The sequence below is a fragment of the Atractosteus spatula genome, chromosome 8 (genome assembly GCF_055471065.1).
Source record: "Atractosteus spatula isolate fAtrSpa1 chromosome 8, fAtrSpa1.hap1, whole genome shotgun sequence".
Lineage (NCBI taxonomy): Eukaryota > Metazoa > Chordata > Actinopteri > Semionotiformes > Lepisosteidae > Atractosteus > Atractosteus spatula.
The window spans coordinates 53,396,772-53,418,201 of NC_142713.1; the positions used below are offsets into that span (position 1 = coordinate 53,396,772).

At 49.9% G+C, this 21,430-nt stretch overlaps 2 protein-coding genes across 2 annotated transcripts; both read left to right on the forward strand.

The window, feature by feature from the left end:
* The first annotated feature begins 213 nt into the window (after positions 1 to 213).
* panx2 (pannexin 2) lies at positions 214 to 6,860 on the forward strand. The gene is made up of 4 exons (XM_088924177.1): positions 214 to 439; positions 3,245 to 4,501; positions 4,994 to 5,188; positions 6,574 to 6,860. The coding sequence occupies exons 1-4, from the start codon at positions 214 to 216 to the stop codon at positions 6,858 to 6,860; spliced, it is 1,965 nt and encodes a 654-aa protein (XP_088780303.1).
* Positions 6,861 to 17,318: 10,458 nt separating this feature from the next.
* LOC148829816 (tetraspanin-7) lies at positions 17,319 to 18,314 on the forward strand. Its single transcript, XM_088924369.1, has one exon. The coding sequence runs from the start codon at positions 17,319 to 17,321 to the stop codon at positions 18,312 to 18,314; it is 996 nt and encodes a 331-aa protein (XP_088780495.1).
* The last annotated feature ends 3,116 nt before the right edge of the window (positions 18,315 to 21,430 follow it).

Genomic DNA, 21,430 nt, shown 5'->3' on the forward strand with positions numbered 1-21,430 from the left:
GAGGAAACGCAGAGAAGCAGGTAGAGATGCGCAGCCACTCACACGGGAGCCAGAAAGACAATCACAAGCACAAACAGTGAGAAGCACAGCCCCCTCGTCCCGTCCCCGCCCCCCCCCGCGCGCCCCCGTGCTCGGTCCGACAGACACGCCGCCCCTCGGTCCCTCAGCGCGTCAGCCAGGCGGTGGGCGGCCCGGGAGTCTCGCTCCGGACGGATGCAGCACATCATCGAGCAGAACCCCGACATGGCCACGGCTCTGCTCGCCGGAGAGAAGCTGAAGGAGCTGATCCTGCCGGGGCAGCAGGACGAGAGGGCGGGGCCGCTGGCCGGCCTCATGGTGCAGCTGAAGCTCGAGCTGCCCTTCGACCGCGTCGTCACCATCGGCACCGTCATCATCCCCATCCTGCTGGTGACGCTGGTCTTCACCCGCAACTTTGCAGGTCTGTCCTGGACCCCGAGGTACACTGGCATGGCGGTGGTTGATATCTTGATGTCAAAAGAACGTGCTAGGTCACCATATATAATCACTGTACGTCATTTGTTTCTTCATACTTTTATGGTAGTATGTATGGAATGAACCTCTCTTTAGCATGGGGTTTCACATAACCTGCATTTTGTGTATTTTGAAATAAAACAGATGGGGAGTTTCCCATTTTCATAATCCATCCACACGACATAGGGTTGCAAGGGAGGCAGAGCCTACCCCAGCTAGCAGAAGGCACAGGGCAGGATACACTCTGGACAGGACACCAGTCCTTCACAGGGCAGGATACACTCTGGACAGGACACCAGTCTTTCACAGGGCAGAGGCAAAGGCACAGATATAAACACAGACACACAAACTCAAACCAGGCCAGTTTCCCCAGAAGCCAGTTTACATGCCAGATGTCTTTGGACTTTGGGAGGAAACTGGAGCACCTGGAGGAAACCCCCCAAAACATAGGGAGAACATGCAAACTCCCCGCAGATAGCACTGCAGGAGCTGAACCCCCCAGCACTACGAGGCAGCAATGCTAAAGACTGCACCACTGTGTTGTTTTGTTTTCATAATAAATGTCAGAAATGTCTGGGGGAGCCCCTTTAATCCCAGTCACAGCTGGCTGGTGACATGACCCAGGCTCGAACTCAGGCACCTGCAATCAGGTGGGTGCCTTCTCCAGGTGAGCCCGTCAGAGGGCCCCTGTTTTCATCTGATTCTTGTAACCCCCAGTCCTTGCTTCAGGCAGTGCCTGGGTTGGGCTGACATGTACAGTACTCTGATTCTGAGTATTTGAATCGCATCCGATTTTCCAATGAGAGAAGGAATCTCCAAGGCAGCAATTTTAGTTCTGTTAGACTTTGGCCAAAACTATATTCTAGAGCAGCGCATATCAGTGAGGTAACTGTTACACCCAGCGCCACCCCCCAGGTGTCAGGGACAGGAAAAAAAGTTTTATACTAATTTCATTTATTTATTAAAGAAAGTTATGCAACATCCAATGCCCCATGTGAAAAAGTAATTGCTCCCTTGGACTCGATAACTGGTTACGCCACCTTTAGCATCAATAACAGCAACCAGGCGTTTCCTGGTCTGGTTATTGATCAGTCTCTCACAGTGCTGTGGAGGAATTTTGAACCATTCCTCCATGCTGAACTGCTTCAACTCCATGACGTTTGTAGCTTTTCAAGCATGAACCGCTTTTTTCAGGATCTCTCACAACATCTCAATGGGGTTTTGGTCTGTACTTTGGCTGGGCCGTTCCAGAACTCTACATTTTGACTAATCTGTCCATAGAACGATGTTCCAGAACTCTTGAGGATTAGCCATGTGCATTTTGGCAAACCTGAGGCGAATACCCATGTTCTTCTTAGTACTCAGTGGTTTCCACCTTGCTGCTGTGTTTTTCTGATGGTGGAGTCCTGAACACTGACCTTAGCTGAGGCGAGAGAGGCCTGCAGATCCCCTGATGTTGTTCTAGAGGTCTTTGTGAGTTCTTAGACGCACCATGTCACACCATGCTCTTGGAGGATTCACTAGTGTCTCAAACGTTCTCCATTTGGACAATATGGATCTGACTGTGATTCAGTGGAGTGCCAGAGCTTTAGGAATTGGTTTTGTAATTGGCCACTGCAACTGTGACGTGCCCCACTTCAGCACCGCGTGGGGAGGGTGACAGTAACAAGGTCTCCCACAGTAAAGGGAGTTACCCCAGTGGGTCTGAATAGCTAGAGCACTGAGTGCTTAATCTTAAAGCAACACCCAGTGACACAGTTAGGGAAAACAGATGTGTCAAACCTCTGTCATTGCAAACAAGCTCACCATTTCACTTGAGTACAGTGAATAGCGTCCTCTGTAGACACTTGTTGTATCCCAAAATTATGTACAGCAAATCCTGGGTACCAAGAAACTCACAATCATTCGCCAGCCTGCACTCATGGCAGCTAGAAGAAGAATTTTAGTGAGTTAGTTAAAGATCTAGTTTTCAGAAATATTGCAGTTTGTTCAGAAAATATTTAGATACAGTAGTGAGTGTTGCATCACAACGATCAAGCCTGGAACAGGCTCAAGCAGTAGCTTCTCTGCAGCAGCTTGGGAGAGATGTGACTGCATACCAGCCATGTTCCAAAGAATGCCACCTTAACAACACTGTGAGCATGATTGTCAAAGACAACACCGGGGTTCCTGACCAGAGCAGTTGGGCTGATTTCAACATCATCGATACTGAAGTTGATACAGTTGCAGAATTGACAAGGAGAGGCCAATCAACATAGTATTGGTCTCGTCAGATTTCATACTGTATGTGTAGGATTTTGTTGTATCCATTTAGAACATCATCTGAACAGTGTTGCAAGGCAGGTCATGGTTGATTTATGTCAACTTGAAAATATTATGTGGAGCGTCACCAGCATAAAATGAAGACCAGATCACCTAAAAATCAGACACATTGGTAGATATCAGGCAGTTCTTGTTATGAGGTAGAGAGTTATAATATAATATAGTTATAATTGAGAATTTGTAGCACTGAAAATTGCAGGATTTTCCCTACTTTTCCAAATTCAATATATTGTCCGAACTAATTTTTCCAAACTGTTTAAGAGACAAAAAATGTAAATATACTTCCCCTTTCTTCATGTATTGCACCTGGTGTTTCTGCTTTTTGTGCCTTCAAAGACTCCCTGTATCACTGCTTTCTGATAACAGGGACCAGATTGCACTTTGGAGTGAAAACACTTTGAAATGTACTGTTTCTCTCCCTCTTGGACAGAGGAGTCGATATACTGTTACACGCCACACAACTTCACTCGTGACCAGGCACTGTACGCACGGGGCTACTGCTGGACAGAGCTGCGTGACGCAGTGCCAGGGGTGGAGGCTGCCCTGCGGCCCTCGCTCTTCGAGCACAAGTTCCTGCCCTACGCCCTGCTGGCCTTTGCGGGCATCATGTACATCCCTGCTCTGGGGTGGGAGTTCCTGGCCTCGACGCGCCTCACCTCCGAGCTCAACTTCCTCCTGCACGAGATCGACAACTGCTACCACCGCGCCGCCGAGGGGCGGGCGCCGAAGATCGAGAAGCAGATCCAGTCGAAGGGCCCAGGTATCACGGAGCGGGAGAGGCGGGAGATCATCGAGAACGCGGAGAAGGAGAAGAGCCCCGAGCAGAACCTGTTTGAGAAGTATCTGGAGCGGCGGGGGCAGAGCAACTTCCTGGCCAAGCTGTACTTGGCCCGCCACCTGGTCATCATCTGCCTCAGCTCTATCCCCATCTCCTACCTGAGCACCTACTATGCCACGCAGCGGCAGAACGAGTTCACCTGTGCGCTGGGCGAGCCCCCAGATGCCAGCAGTGCTCCTGAGCTGCGGCTCAACGTGAACTGCAAGCTGCCTGCTGTGCAGCTCCAGCGCATCATGGCGGCTGTGGACATCACGCTGCTGTGTTTCATTAACCTGGTGATCTTGGTCAACCTCATTCACCTCTTCATCGTGCGGAAGTCCAACTTCGTCTTCGACAAGCTGCACAAGGTGGGCATCAAGACCAAGAGGCAGTGGCAGAAGTCCCAGTTCTGCGACATCAACATCCTGGCCATGTTCTGCAACGAGAACCGCGACCACATCAAGTCCCTGAACCGGCTGGACTTCATCACCAACGAGAGCGACCTCATGTACGACAACGTCGTGCGGCAGCTCCTGGCCGCGCTGGCGCAGTCCAACCACGACGCCACGCCGACCTTGCGTGACTCGGGCATCCAGACGCTGGACCCTAGTGCTGACCCAGCCATGCTAGGCGTGGGTGAGCTTGGTGGAGAGCCCTTGGTCATCAAGCGCCCACGCAAGAAGATGAAATGGATCCCCACTTCGAACCCGCTCCCACAGCCCTTCAAGGAGCCGCTGACGCTGATGCGGGTGGAAAACAGCAACAAGCCCGAGAAGCCCAAGCCGGTGCGACGGAAGACCGTGACAGACAGCCTGATCGCGCCCCTGCTGGACTCCTCGAAGAGCACGCAGCAGCCTCCTGCTGGCAAAGGTACTGAGTCACACTGGTCATCATTCTGTCACCTGATCTGTCTTTCAGGAGGCATCTGTCCCCCAGGGGAGGGAGAGAGGGAGACTGAACATTGCTCATTAATACTAAGCTTTTTGTGCCTGTGGGTGTTGAAACTGGTTTTAGTGGTGTGTCTGGACATCTCACCTTTAGCTTATGAAGAATTTCCCAGTGCATATTTCCTTTCATGTACTTCTTTCAAGATACTTATGGAATTTTACCCAGTAATTTAATGTTATTTATATCATGGGGTATATAGGTGCAGTGTTCATCCTGAGAGCTGGGCTTTTTGTAACCCAGTCAGTGTAACATTTCCAGTATGTTCTTTTTTTGTTCACTTAATCAATCCTTAATTACTGAATTGACCGATCTGATGAACTTTAGTAAGGAAGGGAGGAATCAATGATCTGTTCAGACATAATGGCCTATGCTTGCTTTCTATTGTCGGTCTTGGTACTGTATGTGTATTGACAGGAGAGCTCATTGGAGGCAGTGTGGACAAAAAGACCACACGGAACTTCTCCCTGGACGTGCACCCCTACATGTTGACCATCCGTAAGCCCAAGGCCGAGGCGCCCAGCAATCAGCAGCTGCCCCCCACCCGCACACAAGAGGGAGTGTTCATTGAGGGCACACACACCATTGTCCATGTCTCTGCTGCCATCACAGGTAAAGATAATAACAGGTGTATCATGTCCATGTAGATCATGGGCACAATACATCAGCTCTACAGAGATCACAAGAGACTGAGACATCAGTAGTACAGAAATCTCAGATATAGAGAAAACAGCCCTTAGAGGGTCAGTACAGAGTCAGATAAGGGAATGGCTTGATGGAATTTTTTTATATTAGTCCTTATATAGAAATATCACAGTTGACTGCTGCTGCAGCTACTTACTGTATGTGTCTGCTCACAAAACCTTGTTTGAGCTTGTTTTGGTGTTGTGCCCTCTGACCTCTAAAGGCAATGAAAATGAAAAGCTTGATTTCTCATTTTTACTGCAATCTGTCAAAATATATACCGTGATGCCACATGGGGTGGCTCACAACAGGGGCACAGGTTATTATTACTCGATTAAAGAGTGGTTTTAAAGTCAACCTGTTCTTTATTGACTGGAATTATATACAATTCCAGCTCTTATCCAGCACAGCAATATGGGTACTCAATGTGCTGTCCAGAGTGGCCAAGACAGTTGTAGATGCAGGTGTAGGTATCCGTGGCACTATGATGTTAGCCCTGTGGCCTTGCTGGTGAGCCAGCAGCCTACACTGTAAGTATGTGGCTGATGTACTAATTGTACACTGGACTTCAGCTCAGAGACTGCTGAGGGAGCTGGGCTGGGTCATAGTTCCTTGGTTGTATTTGAAAATAAACAGTCTGCGCTATGCTAAGGTGGCTGTTGCAGTGACAGCTCAGCCATTCTTCAGCCCGGAGGCTTGTAAAACAGCTGTAAGACTTAGACAGTTTGCACTGTGTTGAAGTGGCTGTTGCAGTAGCAGCACAGCTGTTCTTCAGAACAGAGGAAGGAATTGTAGCTTGTATAGCTGGAATCTTCACTCTGGAGACAGGCTCCATAGTGAATCAGCCTCTGCAGGGGCAGAGGCTGATGTGAGGTCTTGAGTCGCTCTTGCTCCGACTTCCTCTCACATTCGTCTCTGATCCTTCCTGGTTTGGTACTCTATTTATGTGGACTGGAGCAGGGTGCACAGCTGTCCCTGCTCCAGTGATTGCCGGCATCCAGTCTCTGGTGACCTGCATGTCCGGTCCACCATCTTAGGTAGGTAGAAAGCTTAAAAAAATCTAAGAGTCCTCGGGGAAAGTAACGCCCCTCTAGGACACCGCCCCTCATGGCATCACAGTACATACACAAAACAAAGGGTGGAGCTCACATAGCTGCAGCTACAGTGGTCTCTGTCATTTTTTTCTGTATTAGGATCAGAAGGTTTAAAATTACCCTTGAGCGCCTGGTCACAGGGTCAGCAGAATTGTCTTTCTTTAACCTACTCTCCGGCGTGACCTCTGCAGTTCTCATCTCCTCCTGGTGTCTCTACAGAGAAGAAGGAGCCTCTGACAGAGCCAAAGTTCTCTGCAGTGACTCTGCCCAGCGCAGCCTACCTGAGTGGCAGCACCACGAGCCTTCCCAGCACAGCCTGCCCCCCCGACCCGCTCAGCCAGCCAGCCCCGGAGGGCCAGGGCCCGGCGTTCAGCCGGAACCCCACCCACCCGCTGCTTAACATCCACCACACGCTGTACGAGGAAGAAGAGACGGCACTGGGCGGGGAGAGGAGAGACAGGCTGGGAGAGAGGGCGGGGGAGCTCATCACCGCGGGGGAGTACTGAGGGGAAAATGTACTCGCCAGCTCTCATCCACTGCGCCGTTCCGATGCAAAATCCCACTGTCCCTTGCTATGCTGAGAAGAAATAGAGACAGAGGTCTGGGTCACCCGTCATCAGTGGGGGAGCACAGCAATCCACAGGTCACTTCCTTGATCAACCGACCCTTGAGCACAGACAGAGGAGAGATGGTCTTGGCCAGGGTAAAGGATGTGACTGAATTCTGCACGTCTGATTTCTCTTAAACATCAAATATGGTTCGAAACCAGAGGAGACCATTAAGCCCATCAATCCTCTTTCGTAGTTATTAGCAAATTGATTCAAGGATCTCATCCAGCTGTTTCTTGAAAAGAAGACAGGGTATCGGCTTCAGCAACATGGCTGGGTATCTTATTCCATACTCCTACAAACGTTTGTGTAAAGACATGCCTCCTTTTGTCCTAATGCACTTCCACATCCTTTCCACTTGTGGAGAAATGTGAAGAATCGCTCGTTGTATCGGCACGAATGATGAACTGTGATGGACTAAAGGATCTGCTCTCGTCCTGATCTTCTCACGTTTTCTAAAGTTCTCAAGTTCTTGTCAATCTACTAAATCCAAACTGTCACCTGGTGCTGACAACACTGTACTCCCCACTCACTGCACAGCTCCAGCACAGAGAATGATCCATCTCAGCTGTACAGAATAAACAGGCCCCTGAGTGTAATACACACCAGAAAACAAGCAGTTCTGCAGAGTTGCATTTGATGTTTATTTTTAAAGCTCTGCCTTAAAAGGAAGAGAACTTTCAACAGTGTTGGTCAATGGACTGAAGTTCCACAGACAACGCAGCAACCCTAGGCTCTGGCCCCAGCTAATTTTAAAGGATTGTTTTTGAATAACCAAACTCTGTGCACTTCCAACCCCAAAGACTGACAGGCAGCCTAGTGAGTTGAACACATACACAGATACACGGACTTATCTTTACTTAATTACAGAGTCAGACACAGCATGGTGAATGTACTTCAGTCACTCGCATCCAGTAAGCACAGGCACTCAGGAGCATGCAGGGGTCACTCAGAGACAAACAAACCTTTTACATCCTTTCCAGCAGAAGCCTTTGTGCTTCCTTGCTCGTGGCAGCTAACCAAAATGTTACTCAGAAGAAGTGATTTAGGATTTTAGTTTATGAAGATCTTTCACAAAATGAGCCACCAAGGAAATTAAGTGGAGAAGAAACTATAGTTACTCCTGCAAACTCCATCTCCTGTCCAGTCACAACACACATCACCGTTCAAAATCTGATTTAAAATACAACAGAAAATACAGATATGTTCTTAAATATATCTATCTCGGAGCACTGCACAATATTTAAAAGCAAAGTACATACAAGCAATACGTAACATTTCCAAGCCATTATGCAAAAACACATTCAATAAGAAACATTTTAAGTTTCACATTCACATCTGTTCTGATGTTGCCTGTTTTTTGGAGTTCCAGAAACAAGGGATATAACAGCTAAGGGCTCTGAGCCCATTCGATTGGACACAGATTTGGATTCTTATGCAATATATACTTACCTTATATACTACCAACCAGTAGCAACCATACATTGTGTCTCATCACATCACAGCTCAGCATCAATGCACCCTTCAGGTGAACCAGTGTGAGACAATCTAGGATTTGCTATACTGATTGAGCATGAGCTGCATTAGCTATTGATTACAGGGCAACAGACAATTTACTTTTTACAAATCAAGCTCACAGTCAGCCTGTGTGTTTGTCCGTATGGGCTGGCGTGATTTAGACTGCTCTGCACCAGGAGTTTCATATGGCCTCTTACCTCGCCACTGATACTCTCTGTCAGTCAATTGTTAATGTCTGTAATGATTTTAATCAGCGTTTCCCTGCTTCAGTCTTGGGAACCAGTCCAGTGACATTCCAGTTTTCTGACCTAACCATTACATACTGCAGCTGTGTCAAAATCTTCATCGCTTACTGCTTCACATTCCAGCGAAACACCATTCGTGTTCTGCCACCTAAATCACCAGTGAGAGTAGTTCACCTCCCCAAATAAAACTGAGACTGTTAGCTCTCTGTCACAGCAGTCTGGTGCAACAAATGACTGCTCCTTCGCTGGGCTTGGAGTGAACAACAGCTTTCCCTCGCATTCAGACTGGCCTTGAGTCGGCGGGGAACACAGAGATAGAGACTCTTCGCAACCAGAACAGACTCACAGGTGCACAGCCTGAACAACCATTAGCTCCTCACCCACCTGTTTCCCACCAAAGACTGCTTCAGTAGCGGGTTCTCCACCCTGCTGAATGACAACACAGAGTAATATTTATGGAGCACTTTCCATCCGGGGCACTGTACTGAAGAATCACCGTGGCAACCAGAAACAGTCAACGTCAAAGCCCCTCCCACCTCCCACCGCTCCCAAAAAGGCAAGGATGCACTTTCTCAGTAGCAATAATACCAGCTCTAGTCATCTGTGCCTGTTGTAACAATGGTCACATGACACACTGAGGGAACCAATCAGGGCTTTATCCCCCTTGGAGAAAGCCAATCAGGACCAAGATGATGTACAACACAGAGATCCCGTAGGAGCCCACAGGTAAGGAGGGGGAGTCATTGGGGAACAAGGAGAAGGTGAATGGGGAGAGGAGGTAGGGAGATGGAGGGAGAGCTTAGGAGAGACTCTTAATGGTGGTGAGCTAGATGGAGGGGCGGATAAGAGATTAATGAGGTTGTGCTAATTAATTTGCAGCTCTAGCTCTGCAGTGATGTGTGTGTGAGATCCCGCCCGCTGAAGAGTGTTCTGCTCCCACGCAGACTCCTCCCGTCCGCTGCCAAGACCTCCTCTCTCCTCTTCTCCTCCTCCTCCTCCTCTAGGACAGGCGCTCTGGCCACGCTGTGAGCCCAGAACAGAAGAATACAGCAGTCCCTCTGCCTTTTCCTTATAGGAAATACTGATGTCCGTTCAGGCATATGCAGGGCCTCCTTGTTTGTGAGGGACTTTCCAGTACTTTTTTAATGAAAAACAACAACAAAATAAGTTGAGGCAGAGTCAGACATGTTTGAATTTCCCATAGCCTCTCTTACGTTAGAGTCCTGAACGATGTAAACGTGGTTTGTCTTACGAGTTCATCGTCTTGTTTTCTCTGTAAACCCAACAAGCTGAGATACTGGATGGATCCACCCCTGTATAGCATCTCGTCGACATTATCTGGGAACTTGGTACAAGCAGAGCACTTCTTGCTTGATCGACAGATCAGGTGGTTGGCCTGTATACATACTGTACTGTCAGCATTATTCTGGCTTTAAATGGCCAGGAGCATCTCAGCTCTTCCTGGGATTTTCAGTCACTGGTGTGATCCGACTGGATCTTTAATTACGGTGGCTCAGGGTCAGGCCGATGGCATTATTTAATTAAAGAAATTAGTAAAGGCAAGAGTTCCCATTTTGGTCTCAAATTAAAAGAAGACTGGTGTCAGAGCAATTTCAATGAAGTGGGAAAATTGCCTGAGTTTATTAAACTCGTGGTGCCCAAGTTTGACAACACAGCTCAACTGAGAGATAAGTGAAACAGTTAATCTTCTGTGGATTGGGACTAGAGTTCAGTGAAGACCTGTAGCAAGCTGTGCAACTATTTTTATTGCACTTTACCATGGTAACATTGGATGGTAATTGAGCTCTTTTGCCATATTTTCCCCTGTGTTTAACACCAACTGTTACCGTGGTTTCACTGTGTATTACTACGTTAGTAATAATATAGCGAGTGCTTGCAAACTGGAAACTGGCCAGTGACAATTTCGCCACAACAGGACACCAGACTTCTCCTGTAGGGGAGTTCGCTGTTGTCAGAGGAGGCTTGAAGGCTGGGAAGTGCTCTAGAAAGTCCCTCACTTTTGGGGGTCACGCCTCACTGGGGCCTCATGATCTGGATAATATAGAGAGAGAGCATGGCACCCCATTATGGTGATCCCATCCCCCTTTCAGAATGACCTGGTGTCTTCTGGTCTGAGCTCTTGGTTACATAGTTATTTAACCAATTATTTAATCACACAAATTCAGTTATTTAATTAACTACAGCAATAATTCCCTATACTTAAATAGCGCTTTTCTGGACACTCCACTCAAAGCTCTTTACAGGTGATGGGGATCCCCTCCGCCACCACCAATGTGCAGCCCCACCTGGATGATGTGACAGCAGCCATAGTGCACCAGTACACTCCCCACACACCAGCTCTCAGTGGGGAGGAGAGCAGAGTGATGAAGCCAATTCAGAGATGGGGGTTATTAGGAGGCCATGATTGGTAAAGCAAGGGAAAATTTGGCCAGGACACAAGGGTACCACCCCTACTCTTTTCGAGAAACACCCTGGGAGATTTAATGACCACAGGGAGTCATTTAATGTCTCATCTTTTATATTATTGTGTCCCCATTACTATACTGGGGCATTTGGACCCACACAGACCGCAGGGTGAGCGCCCCCCACTGGTCCCGCTAACAGCTCTTCCTGCAGCAACCTTAGCTTTCCCAGGAGGTCTCCCCTCCAGGTACTGACCAGACTCACACCTGTGGAGCTACAGTGGGCTGCCAGTTGTGAGTTGCAGGGATGATAGTGTATTATTTGTAACCTTACTCTGAGGTGTTGCAGAAGAAACTTCAGTGAAATGTGTATTTTGAGTGATCCATTTTTTTACCTTCTCATTCCATTCAGGGTCACAGGGGCGGTGGAGCCTATCCCAGAAAGTACATTCTATACACAGTATGTCAAAAAAAAAATAGGTTAATTGATTAATTGAGCACTCGGGCTGAAAGAAAAAGGAGCAGACACCAGGCCCTATAGGAAGTGAGTCTGCTGCCCCACCCTGGGCTGGGCCTGTCAGTTATTGAGGCTGCAGAGGACAGAAGAGGAGGACCCCCCTCAGTGGAGGGGGGTGTAAAGAGACTCATTCTGAGCTGGTTACAAGAAGATGTATTCCCTAGGAAAGTGAATAGGGCTCCAAGACGTTTGTGATTAAACAGAGAGCACATTCTGGGGAAGAAAAAAGAGTCATCAGGGTTTAGGAGCAACACAGACACCTTACAAATCAAGTCTTCATTGTGGACGCTACTCTAAGCTTAATGAAAAGTTACGTTTCATTGATTTATGTTTCTGCTGTATTCACACAGTCAACCCAACTATATAGGTAGATACCAGCATGGCCAGAATCCTGTGTCCCCTGTGTCTAACACTACAGAAACCAAGACATGCTCTGTCGTACAGAGCTGTTCTACACCCGTTTGTAAAATCTCTTACGATCCTTTGCTCTGTGATGAACACAAACACTAAAATACCCCCTCGCACCATTAAGACAAAATGGAACCCTCTCTCCTTTTGTCCAGAGGCTGTATTAAAAAAAGATTCCCTTCCTGTCTACTTTGAGAGCAACAAGCACAGTGTTTATTCATCCTTCTGTAGCACATCGACACCCTGAGTGTCCCTCAGGCCGTGCCAGTCAGACACATATTGGGCAGCTAAATGATTCTGTTGTTTTTTCTTCCTCTCCTTGCAGGAGTCATAGTTTCTTAAAGTCAGGGCGGTGAGTAAAAGCACTTTATAAGCACTTTCTTTCATTTTCAGAACTTTCAAATGATTTTAGCATTTTTCCTTAAACAAATGGGGAGGTGGAGTACCTCCAAGGACATGCGAAGAGATCTGAGAGGTACTGTAGGCCAGTCTGCCTGGTCCACCGCTGTCCGCTGTCCTGGGACTGGTCCGCAGCGCTCGGAGGGGGTGGGACAGGGGACGGTCAGACAGGGAGGGGGAATGTCTGGAACGATCTGGAGACAGGACTGTCAGACCTCACCATTACTGAACAATAAACTTTTTCTAAGAAAATCAAAATCTGGTTTTCTTTCTTGGCGTGGCTGAACGTTTGTCGGTCGTGTCTGCCTGTCTGCGCGTGTGTTAGTGTGTGTGTCAGGGACTGTGTGTGTTAATGCCTGCATGTGTGTGTCTCAAGGACAGTGTGTGCCTTGTGTGACATGGACCATGTGTGTTTGTGTTTTCCGAGTCTGTGTGTGTTAGTATCTGCATGTGTGTGTTGGGTCTATGTGTGTATTGTACGTGTTTGTGTCAACCTGTGTGTGTGTCAGGGTTTCTGTGAATGTGTCGGTCTGTAGGTCAGGGTTTGTGTGTATATTTTGGTCCCTGTGTGTGTCAGGGACTGTGTATGTGTCGGTCTGTATGTGTGTCAGGGACTGTGTGTATGTCGGTTTGTGTGTGTGTCAGGGACTGTGTATGTGTCAGGGTCTGTGTGTCAGTGCACAGGTAGTGCTGGAACTTTTTAAATATGAGCATTTTCTAAAGTCGCACATGGACTGAATGGTAGTTGAGCAAAAGGCTGAATAAATCTCTTGCTAGCTCTATTATTAAATACAGAAGTATATTAATTCTATCATGATTGGTATCTTATTACAATTTAAATTATTATATCAGACTTCTCGTTTGATAGATATTGTCTCGTGGTCAGGGGGAATACAAGGTGTTGGTTTCGAAGCTGTTCTATAAACTGATACCCCCCGTTTTCCACGTTGAGTGACACCGGAGGCCCGGGTTCGAGTCCTCGCCGATGGGGGGGCTGACCTGAGGCGGCAGCGGCGTGGGCGCATACCCACGTGAACCCGAGAGCGCTACAGTATACAGCACCCATCAGTCGGGATGCTGTGAGTTGCAGGGGTGATGCACTATAACTGCTGGCAGAGCTGTATGCCAGGAAATGAACCTTTCTAAAGAAACAAGAATTGTTTTACGACTGGGTGAAAGCACAGTTCCACTTCTTCTCTTGTCGCTCAACCTCCCATTTCAAAACTAAGAACGGTAAGCTATGAGTCGTTTGAAGATGACTGTAATGTCGTATTTTGTCGTATTGCGATCAATGACGACACGAGATAAGAGCGCGGAGCTGCGTCAGCGTGAGTAAAAAGAAGACAAGATTGGGGCTTCTTCAGGTTTGTAGGGAATGAAGGAGAGAGCGAGCGGGAACACGAGGCAAACAGGTGGGTGAGGAGGACGGCGACAGGGACTGTGGAATTGGTGGGAGAAGGTGAGAGGGGAGGTGCAATGACTCGGAAATCAGGAAGACGAGATCCAGTTGAAGTGTAGAAGGCAGAAATCTTTTTACGAATAGGAGATTAAAATTGTCGGGTGTAAACCAAGTGTAAGGCTGCAGTCTGACTGACACGACGAAAACGCCACTCCTGGACACTGCACGAAAAATGTGATGAGTTCACATGCCGACAGTAGAGGGCAGCGCTGAGACACCGGCCCCTGCAGTACTGGAGTGTAACACCAGATGGCAGTTTTCTGAACTTTTAGCTCCAGACTCCTTCTTCACGCTAACCTGGAACAGGCCAGAGTGTTAACGTGCTTTGCGGTATTCTTCCTGCTTCCAATAGGTGTCCCTCATGGCTTTACAATGGTGGTTTCTGACACGGCGAAAATCCAAATTTCAAATTCAAAGAGCCTTTTCGGCATGAAAGGAGAATTACAGTGTTGCCACAGCAGAGCACTCTGATTGTTTTATTTCTCAGGGACGTTTGGAGCATGTAGAAGACAACGAGATCGGCCCCCTCTATGTCACACCCCTCATCTGCCTGGTAAAAACTCCCCACCACTCCGAAACCCAGAGAATGAGGGGCTGGGGTGGGGGCTCGGGGCTCTGTTGATATGCAAATTCAGTGTCTAATTACCTGTCTAATTGCAGAGATCACCCCCCGCATTCACAGCCCTTGGATAACTGCTTCCTGACAGAACAAAATTTATTCTAAATAGGAACAAGTAATAGGTTTATTCCATGCTGAAAAAAAGAAGAAAGAGAACACAACGTTTCAGCCGTGGAGCCTTCTTCAGGTCAGCAGCCTACGCATGCTGACGCAGCTACCTACCTGATTTATTCTAAATGTGGGTTCCTCATAATGGCTCTGACTGCTTATCAGGCTCTGGGCTGTGTGTATGTGCTTATAAAATCACTTCTCCACACATGAGATAAATTCCAGTGCCTTCTGCCACCACCTCCCCCCCATGCCCTCTCCTTCGTTCTCTCCTCCGTCTGTCTCTCTCTCTCTTCATGACTGGTCCCTCCCTTGCTCACGCCCCCCCCCCCCCTCTGCTAGAGGTCCTGATTGATGGAGAGACTCTGCCCTTGTCTCAGGAGCAGTCAGCGCCGGCTGCTCCGTGTCCAGTCGGGCTGTTTAATTACAGGCTGGGATTAACGAGCTGTATTGATGGATTGAGTGGCTGTTTCGGGCCTGCAGAGAAACAGTGCTTTAACTGCTTTGCCTTTCTTTTGGCTCGTGTGTCTGCATTCGAGTAGGTTTGCTGCAACTGTGCACGTGGACTATGGCAATACATCCCCATGCCTTACATACATAGAGCTAATTAACAATATCCTTTGTCAGTTCTATTACTTTTTCTATATTGACTTTAGCTGAAACGCATGGGTTTGTCACAGTCTGGTGTGGAAACACAAAGGAATCTGATGTGAAAATGTAACACTCATTGTTTTAAAGATATTGTAATGCAACGGGGGCTCAAGTGGGCACCCTTGCCGCATTAGGTCGGCCCCCCACTGTCAGGGGCTCAAACCCAGGACTCCTACATCACTCAGCAGGGACCCAGCCCGGTGAGCCAAAGAGAGATCTCTCCACAGCCCCATAGCTGTAGTCCTGCTATCACAAGGAAGGGCGGTGACGTCACCTGCTCTGGTAAGCCGGCTCTTACACAGTACCTGTCAGCCGTAAGCGTTACAATATGTTCATTTGAACTGAGGGGTCAGGAAGCCCTTTAATAGATGTGATCTAAGGGAACCTGAGTTTAGCCCCCCCAGAAATTAGCACCTGGTTTCTAACGATCTGATCTGGTATGGATTGGTATGAGCTGTTCATTGATTAACTTCTGCTGGGCAAATGATTACCAGTAGAATGAAAGCCGGCTCTTTGAAAGTGATGCGCGCATAAACTGGTCTCTGCTGGGTTTTGAAACATACTGGCAGGCACTGTAGATACCGACTGAGCCTTTTCTGTTTCCTGGAATTTCCATTAAGGAATCTTTTCATGTGAGCAATGAATCTATTGAAATAACTTTCAACTGGTTCGTCTGTTTAGGGCAGCATACAATCTGCTCACTCCAAATATTTCCCAAAAAAGTGCCACAGCCTAAAATCTCCTTCCTGTTTGAAGGCTTCCTGTTGGGCTGTCTTAGTTAATAATCCTGAAAGCCCACACAGAAGCAGGGCTTACAGGCACTGTTCTTAAATTAAAGCTTTCTTAACCAATTACGGATACAGGTCATTAAAGACATATTCTGACCCCACTGGTTATTTTATTATTTGTTCTGGAAGCATTGGATGATCTGGTAACTCCGAAGTACTTCCACTCCTTAAAAAGGAAACTAACAGGGGAGTCCGAAAAGGTTTCCGAGACATACTTCTCCCTAACATGCTGCCTTCTCAAAGACACCTCTTGACTGTTTCCTTGGGTGAAGCGGCATTAAGACCAGATCAGAAACAAGTTCGGCCCATCTAGCCTGTTAAGTATTTCGTAGCTGAATTGAACCAACGATCTCATGCAGCCATTTCTTGAAAGACGCCAGGGTTTCAGTTTCAACAACAGGGCCGGGCGGCTTGTTCCATGCTCCCACCACCCTTTGGGTATAAGATAAGATCACTTCATTACCATAATCAATTTCTTGCATCAGGAATTTGCCTTTCTTACATACCCCAGTTTGTGCTCCATGAGACACACTGACAGGGAGAGAAGCTGGGGGTCAGAGCACAGGGTCAACTATATGGGGAGCAGCTGGGGTTAAGGGCCTTGCTCAGGGGCCCAACAGAGTAGGATTCCTCTGGCAGGCATGGGATTTGAACCGGCAGCCTTCCAGCCGCAGGGGCAGATCCTGAGCCACAGAGCCACCACTCCGGTCTTTAATACACTTTTCGCATTGTTTCCACCTGTGCCCTCCAGTTTGCGTTTCACTCTTCGGTCCCAGCGATGACAATTATCAATTATCATTCTATCAGATGTGGCGGCGATGATTGAGTCCTGCTGCTCTCTGTATCTGAACACCGCCGGGAATCTGCAGTCACACCACACACACGGAGAGAGAGAGGAAGGCAGAAGGAAGGCTCCTGGTCACCATTACCAAGCCGAGGGAGTGAGGGAGGGTGGGAGGGAAGCGCTCTGAAAATAAGAGCCAAAACGAACACAGAGAGAGAGCAGAGAGAGGAAAGGGGTGTGTGGGGCTGCAGGAGAGCAGCAGATAACAGCATCGCCTGGAGTCCATTTACTGCAGGAGAGATTTACTGCCTCTGCCGGAGAGAGAGGGAGGGGGGTTAACAACCAGCCGTAAACAGGGGGCGAGAGAAGGAGAGAGAGAAGAGGGGGAGAGCGAGGAGACAGGGGACGAGAGAGGAAGGAAGAGCCCAGGCCCTGCGATGACCAACACGCTGCCGTACAGCTCCCTGCCCGCGCGGCCGTGTCCGCGGAGAGCGGCCAGCGTGGAGCGGGAGGCCTCCCCGCGGGGGCTGGGCCCGGCCGCCCCCCGCCGCCCCTCCGCGCCCTACGGCCCCCCTCCCCCCGAGCGGCTCTCGCTGTCGCTGGGCTCCGAGGCCTCCCTGGCCCCGCCCCCCCCCGCCGGCTGGCCGGCCTGCGGGGAGGGCCGCGCGGCCCCGCGGGGGGGCTCCGCGCCCCTGCTCCGCCTCGCCCTGCTGGCGTTCAGCTGCCTGTTCTGGGCGGCCGGGCTGGCGCTGCTGTCCCTGGGCCTCTGGACGCACATCTCCCTGGCGGACTACCTGCTGCTTTCTGCCAACCAGTACCCCAACGCCCCGCTGGTGCTGCTGGTCACGGGGGGCTCTGTCACGGCCTGGGGGTTCCTGGGCTGCCTGGGCGCGGCGGCGGGCCTCCGCGGCCTCCTGCGGGTCTACGGGCTGTTCCAGCTCGCCGCCCTGGTGGCTGGCCTGGCCGCCGGGCTCTGCGGCCTCTTCTACCGCAACGACATCGCCGAGGGCTTCCGCAGCGGGCTGCACCGCGCCGTGGCGGCGTACGGCGGGGACGAGCGGCGGGCCGATGCCCTGGACGGCCTGCAGAGGGCGCTGGAGTGCTGCGGGGCGGAGGGCTGGCAGGACTGGCTGGCCTCCCCCTGGGTGGCGGAGCAGGCCGGCGGGAACCGGTCGGTGCCCGTCAGCTGCTGCGTGAGGAGGAGGGGCTGCCAGAACAGCCCCCTGCCCCCCGGGGGGGGCGCCGCCGCCGCCGCGGCCGCCGGCATCCACGAGCACGGCTGCTTCCGGAAGGTCTTCGACCTCGTGAGCGACAACGTGTTCCACATCGCGGCCGCCGCGCTTGGCCTCGCCGTCACCCAGGCGGTGGGCGTCGGGCTGGCCTGCCTGCTGGCCGCCAGGATCCACCCCCGACCGCGGAGGAGGCGGAACTGAGGAAAGACAGCGCAGGGAGGGCAGGGAGGGCAGCTCGGGCGCCACACACAGCTGCCAGTCAAGCCAAGGGCTTGCAGCACTGGGAAGGACCTGACTGCCCCCAATGTCCGTCTGTTTGTCCGTCCTCCCCGCTGCCAGCTGCCGCCCAGAGACCGTGAGGCCGAAGGGATTCTGGGACATAGCGGAACGTGGGTTCACTGTTTGTCTGCATGACCGTTTTTTTATCCGTCTGCCTGCCTTTGGGACACCGAGCGCACTCCCCAGGTGTACCGGCGAGAGTTCTGTCCACGTGTCAGTGTGCCTGTCTGTCCGCCCGTCTGCCTGCCTGCTTGCCTGTCCCGGACGTACGGACTGCGACCCAGACGCAACATTCCCCAGGGGACTCTACAACATGGGAATTTCTGCAGCCCACCTGACGGATCCCGCTCTCTTCCCGAAATGACCGGCCTGTTTCTCGGGAGGGGCCTGTCCTGCAAACCAGACTGTCACACTCCCTGGTGTAGGACAGGGAGCCCTGGGGCATCTGGGACTTTGTGAAGTATGTTAATGTCTGTGTTTGTGTGTGAGTGTGTGTGTTGTCATCTGCGGTTGTTGTGCTAATTCTGGGACAGTCTCGTTGTAATGGGTTTCTGTGGGAACGGGGCCAGGAAAGCTGTGGTTTTCTGGACTGGCTGTGTCTGTCCTGAATGGAGATGGGAGGGAAGGCTATGCTGTGGGAGACCTGTGGATCTTCTATAATTCTCAGTCCTATTCCTGGGAAACCCCTGTGTCTGCTGGTTTTTATTCTAATTGTACCCTTATTCACTAGTGCTGTCTGGTGCCTGTACCTGGTCTGGTTTAGACTTTTGTTTGCACTAGGTGCTTGGTTTCGAAAATATCCTTGTTAGAAATATTACCAACAGCTTCAACACACATAACTTCTCAACTTGCTTATTAAGACTTTGCTCCCTTATTTTCGATTCACTAGCTCTTAATAGGTGATCAGCAGACGATGAACAGAGAGGTGGGAATGAAAATCTCAGACACTCCCTGAGAGAGTCCATGCTTTTCCTTCTGCTCATCTGCTGTTGGTCATACTTCAGCCCCCACCCTCCTGGTCAAGGGCAGTCCTGGAACTCACTAATTTGCACAGGGTTCACGCCAATTACAAATCTCAGTCAGCTTTTTTAAGAGCTGGAAGCACAGTTATTTAAAAAATCAAAAACCAGAAGACACAGGGATTACCAAGGACCAGGATTGGGAGCCTCTCTACGAGGGTATTTTTATTTTCAGCCAAAACTACTATTTAAGAACAACTCTTGAAATTTCTAGGAATGGGTGCCAATTGATTTTAGCTCTTGTAGGAAGCAGGAAATACTGTCTGACTGCCATAATGCTGAAAGTGGGACTTCCTGTCTACCACACTTCTTACTTCCAGAAAGCTTCAAGTGTTTGGTATGCCAATTCTGTGCATCCTTTGAGCAAAACTATGACTGTCTTTCACTGCAGTAAATGACATCCTCTTTTTGAAACTGGCTGTGACAGCCGGTGATGTAAATGAACAGCCACGTTTTAGCGATGACTGCAAGTGATTGTGATTCTCACTGTCTGTTACCGTGCAATAGCGTGTGGCTGATTTCTTATGCAGCAAACCCTCTCACCCTCCCTGCCTCAGTGTCTCCTGGCTGGCAAGGTCAGCAGACCCTACTCTCTCTCCTGCTCTCTCTCAGACGTTCATCTCTGTCAGCGGCTCCACCAGTGGGCTGTGATCTCCTGCAGTGCTGTAGAGGGACAGGCAGGGACTCACGTGCTGGAACCCACAGTGACACATTGATGCACACTGAGAAAGAATGAGAGTCGGTCTTTTGGCCTTTGGGTTAGTGTCCACGTTGTCTCCCACCTCCTCCAGATTCACCGCTGTAAATACTGCCCCCCCCATCCCCCCCACCATCCTCTGCTCTGAGTTGTGCTTTTCGGAAAACGGTAACAAAATCTCCCCAGCTTGTTCAGGAGTAATCTGATGTGCATCAGGGCAGGTGGTGTGAGTGAGAAGAGAGGGTCTCAGAAAGGCAGTAACGTCTTCTTCACAGCCATTGACCGGTTTATTGCTGTTTTGCTTGCCTGGACGGGCTGAGCCGCATGCCCTGCCTCACCACGTCCGCGGCAGGGGCCAGGGGCCAGGGTGGGCTGACGGGGCTATGAGTTAAAGGGGGCGAGAGAGAAATGAGGAAGGAAAGCATTTCATACCACCTAATCATACTCTGTTATGTACAGTAAGTCACATTGTCCTTCCCCCCGATATTCCTCCCGATCGCCCGTACATTATAATCATTATAATTCCTCTTATTATTACCGGTGGTCGTGGTGGAATCTGCAGTGCTGGCAGGAAAATTTCGCACTGCTGCTCGATGAGAGCGCTCAGTGAGGCACGGTGTGATGCGAGACACGTGCTCATTACAGCCCTGCAGTGAGACATCAGCTGCCCTCTCTATGTCTCTCTCCCCCCTCCCTCGCCTCTCTGATTAATTAACAGCCTCATTACCCATTTGCTGATAAGCCCTATAGCCATTTGCTGCTCCATTAGACGTTTAGACCAAGGGCTCCCCACTCTGGTCCTGGAGGAACAGACTGTGGTTTTTTCTCCAGCTGAGTTCTTAAACGCAGGCTCACCAATTTCACTTTCCTATTTTCCCACTCGCCTGCAGCTCTTAAAAGGTCGATCGGGGCTTGTACTTGTCATCTGCTCTGTACCAGTTTCTGAGCTGCAGAGCTGCCCTCATCCAGCAGCGCTCCCTGAAACGTAACCGATCAGACTTGTGCAGAAGGAGAAGCGCTCATCGCGTCATTCCCACCTCTACCTGCTCACCAGCAGCTGATCGGCTACCAGGAGCTGTTCGCTCTGAAAGGTGAGGAGAAGAGGTGGCACAGCGTTCCACACGCTGAACGTGTTGGGAGTGGTAACCTTGAATTCGGGAAATGTTGACACACGGGACTTGCAGATGAAACAAGTTCAATGAAAGTCTAAACAAGAAAGCAGATCAATTAAGTCATCGATCAGCACTGGAGCGAAGACTGTTCCTTCAGGAGCAGGGCTGGGAGCCATTAACAGACTATAGCTGTGATGAGAAATATCACAC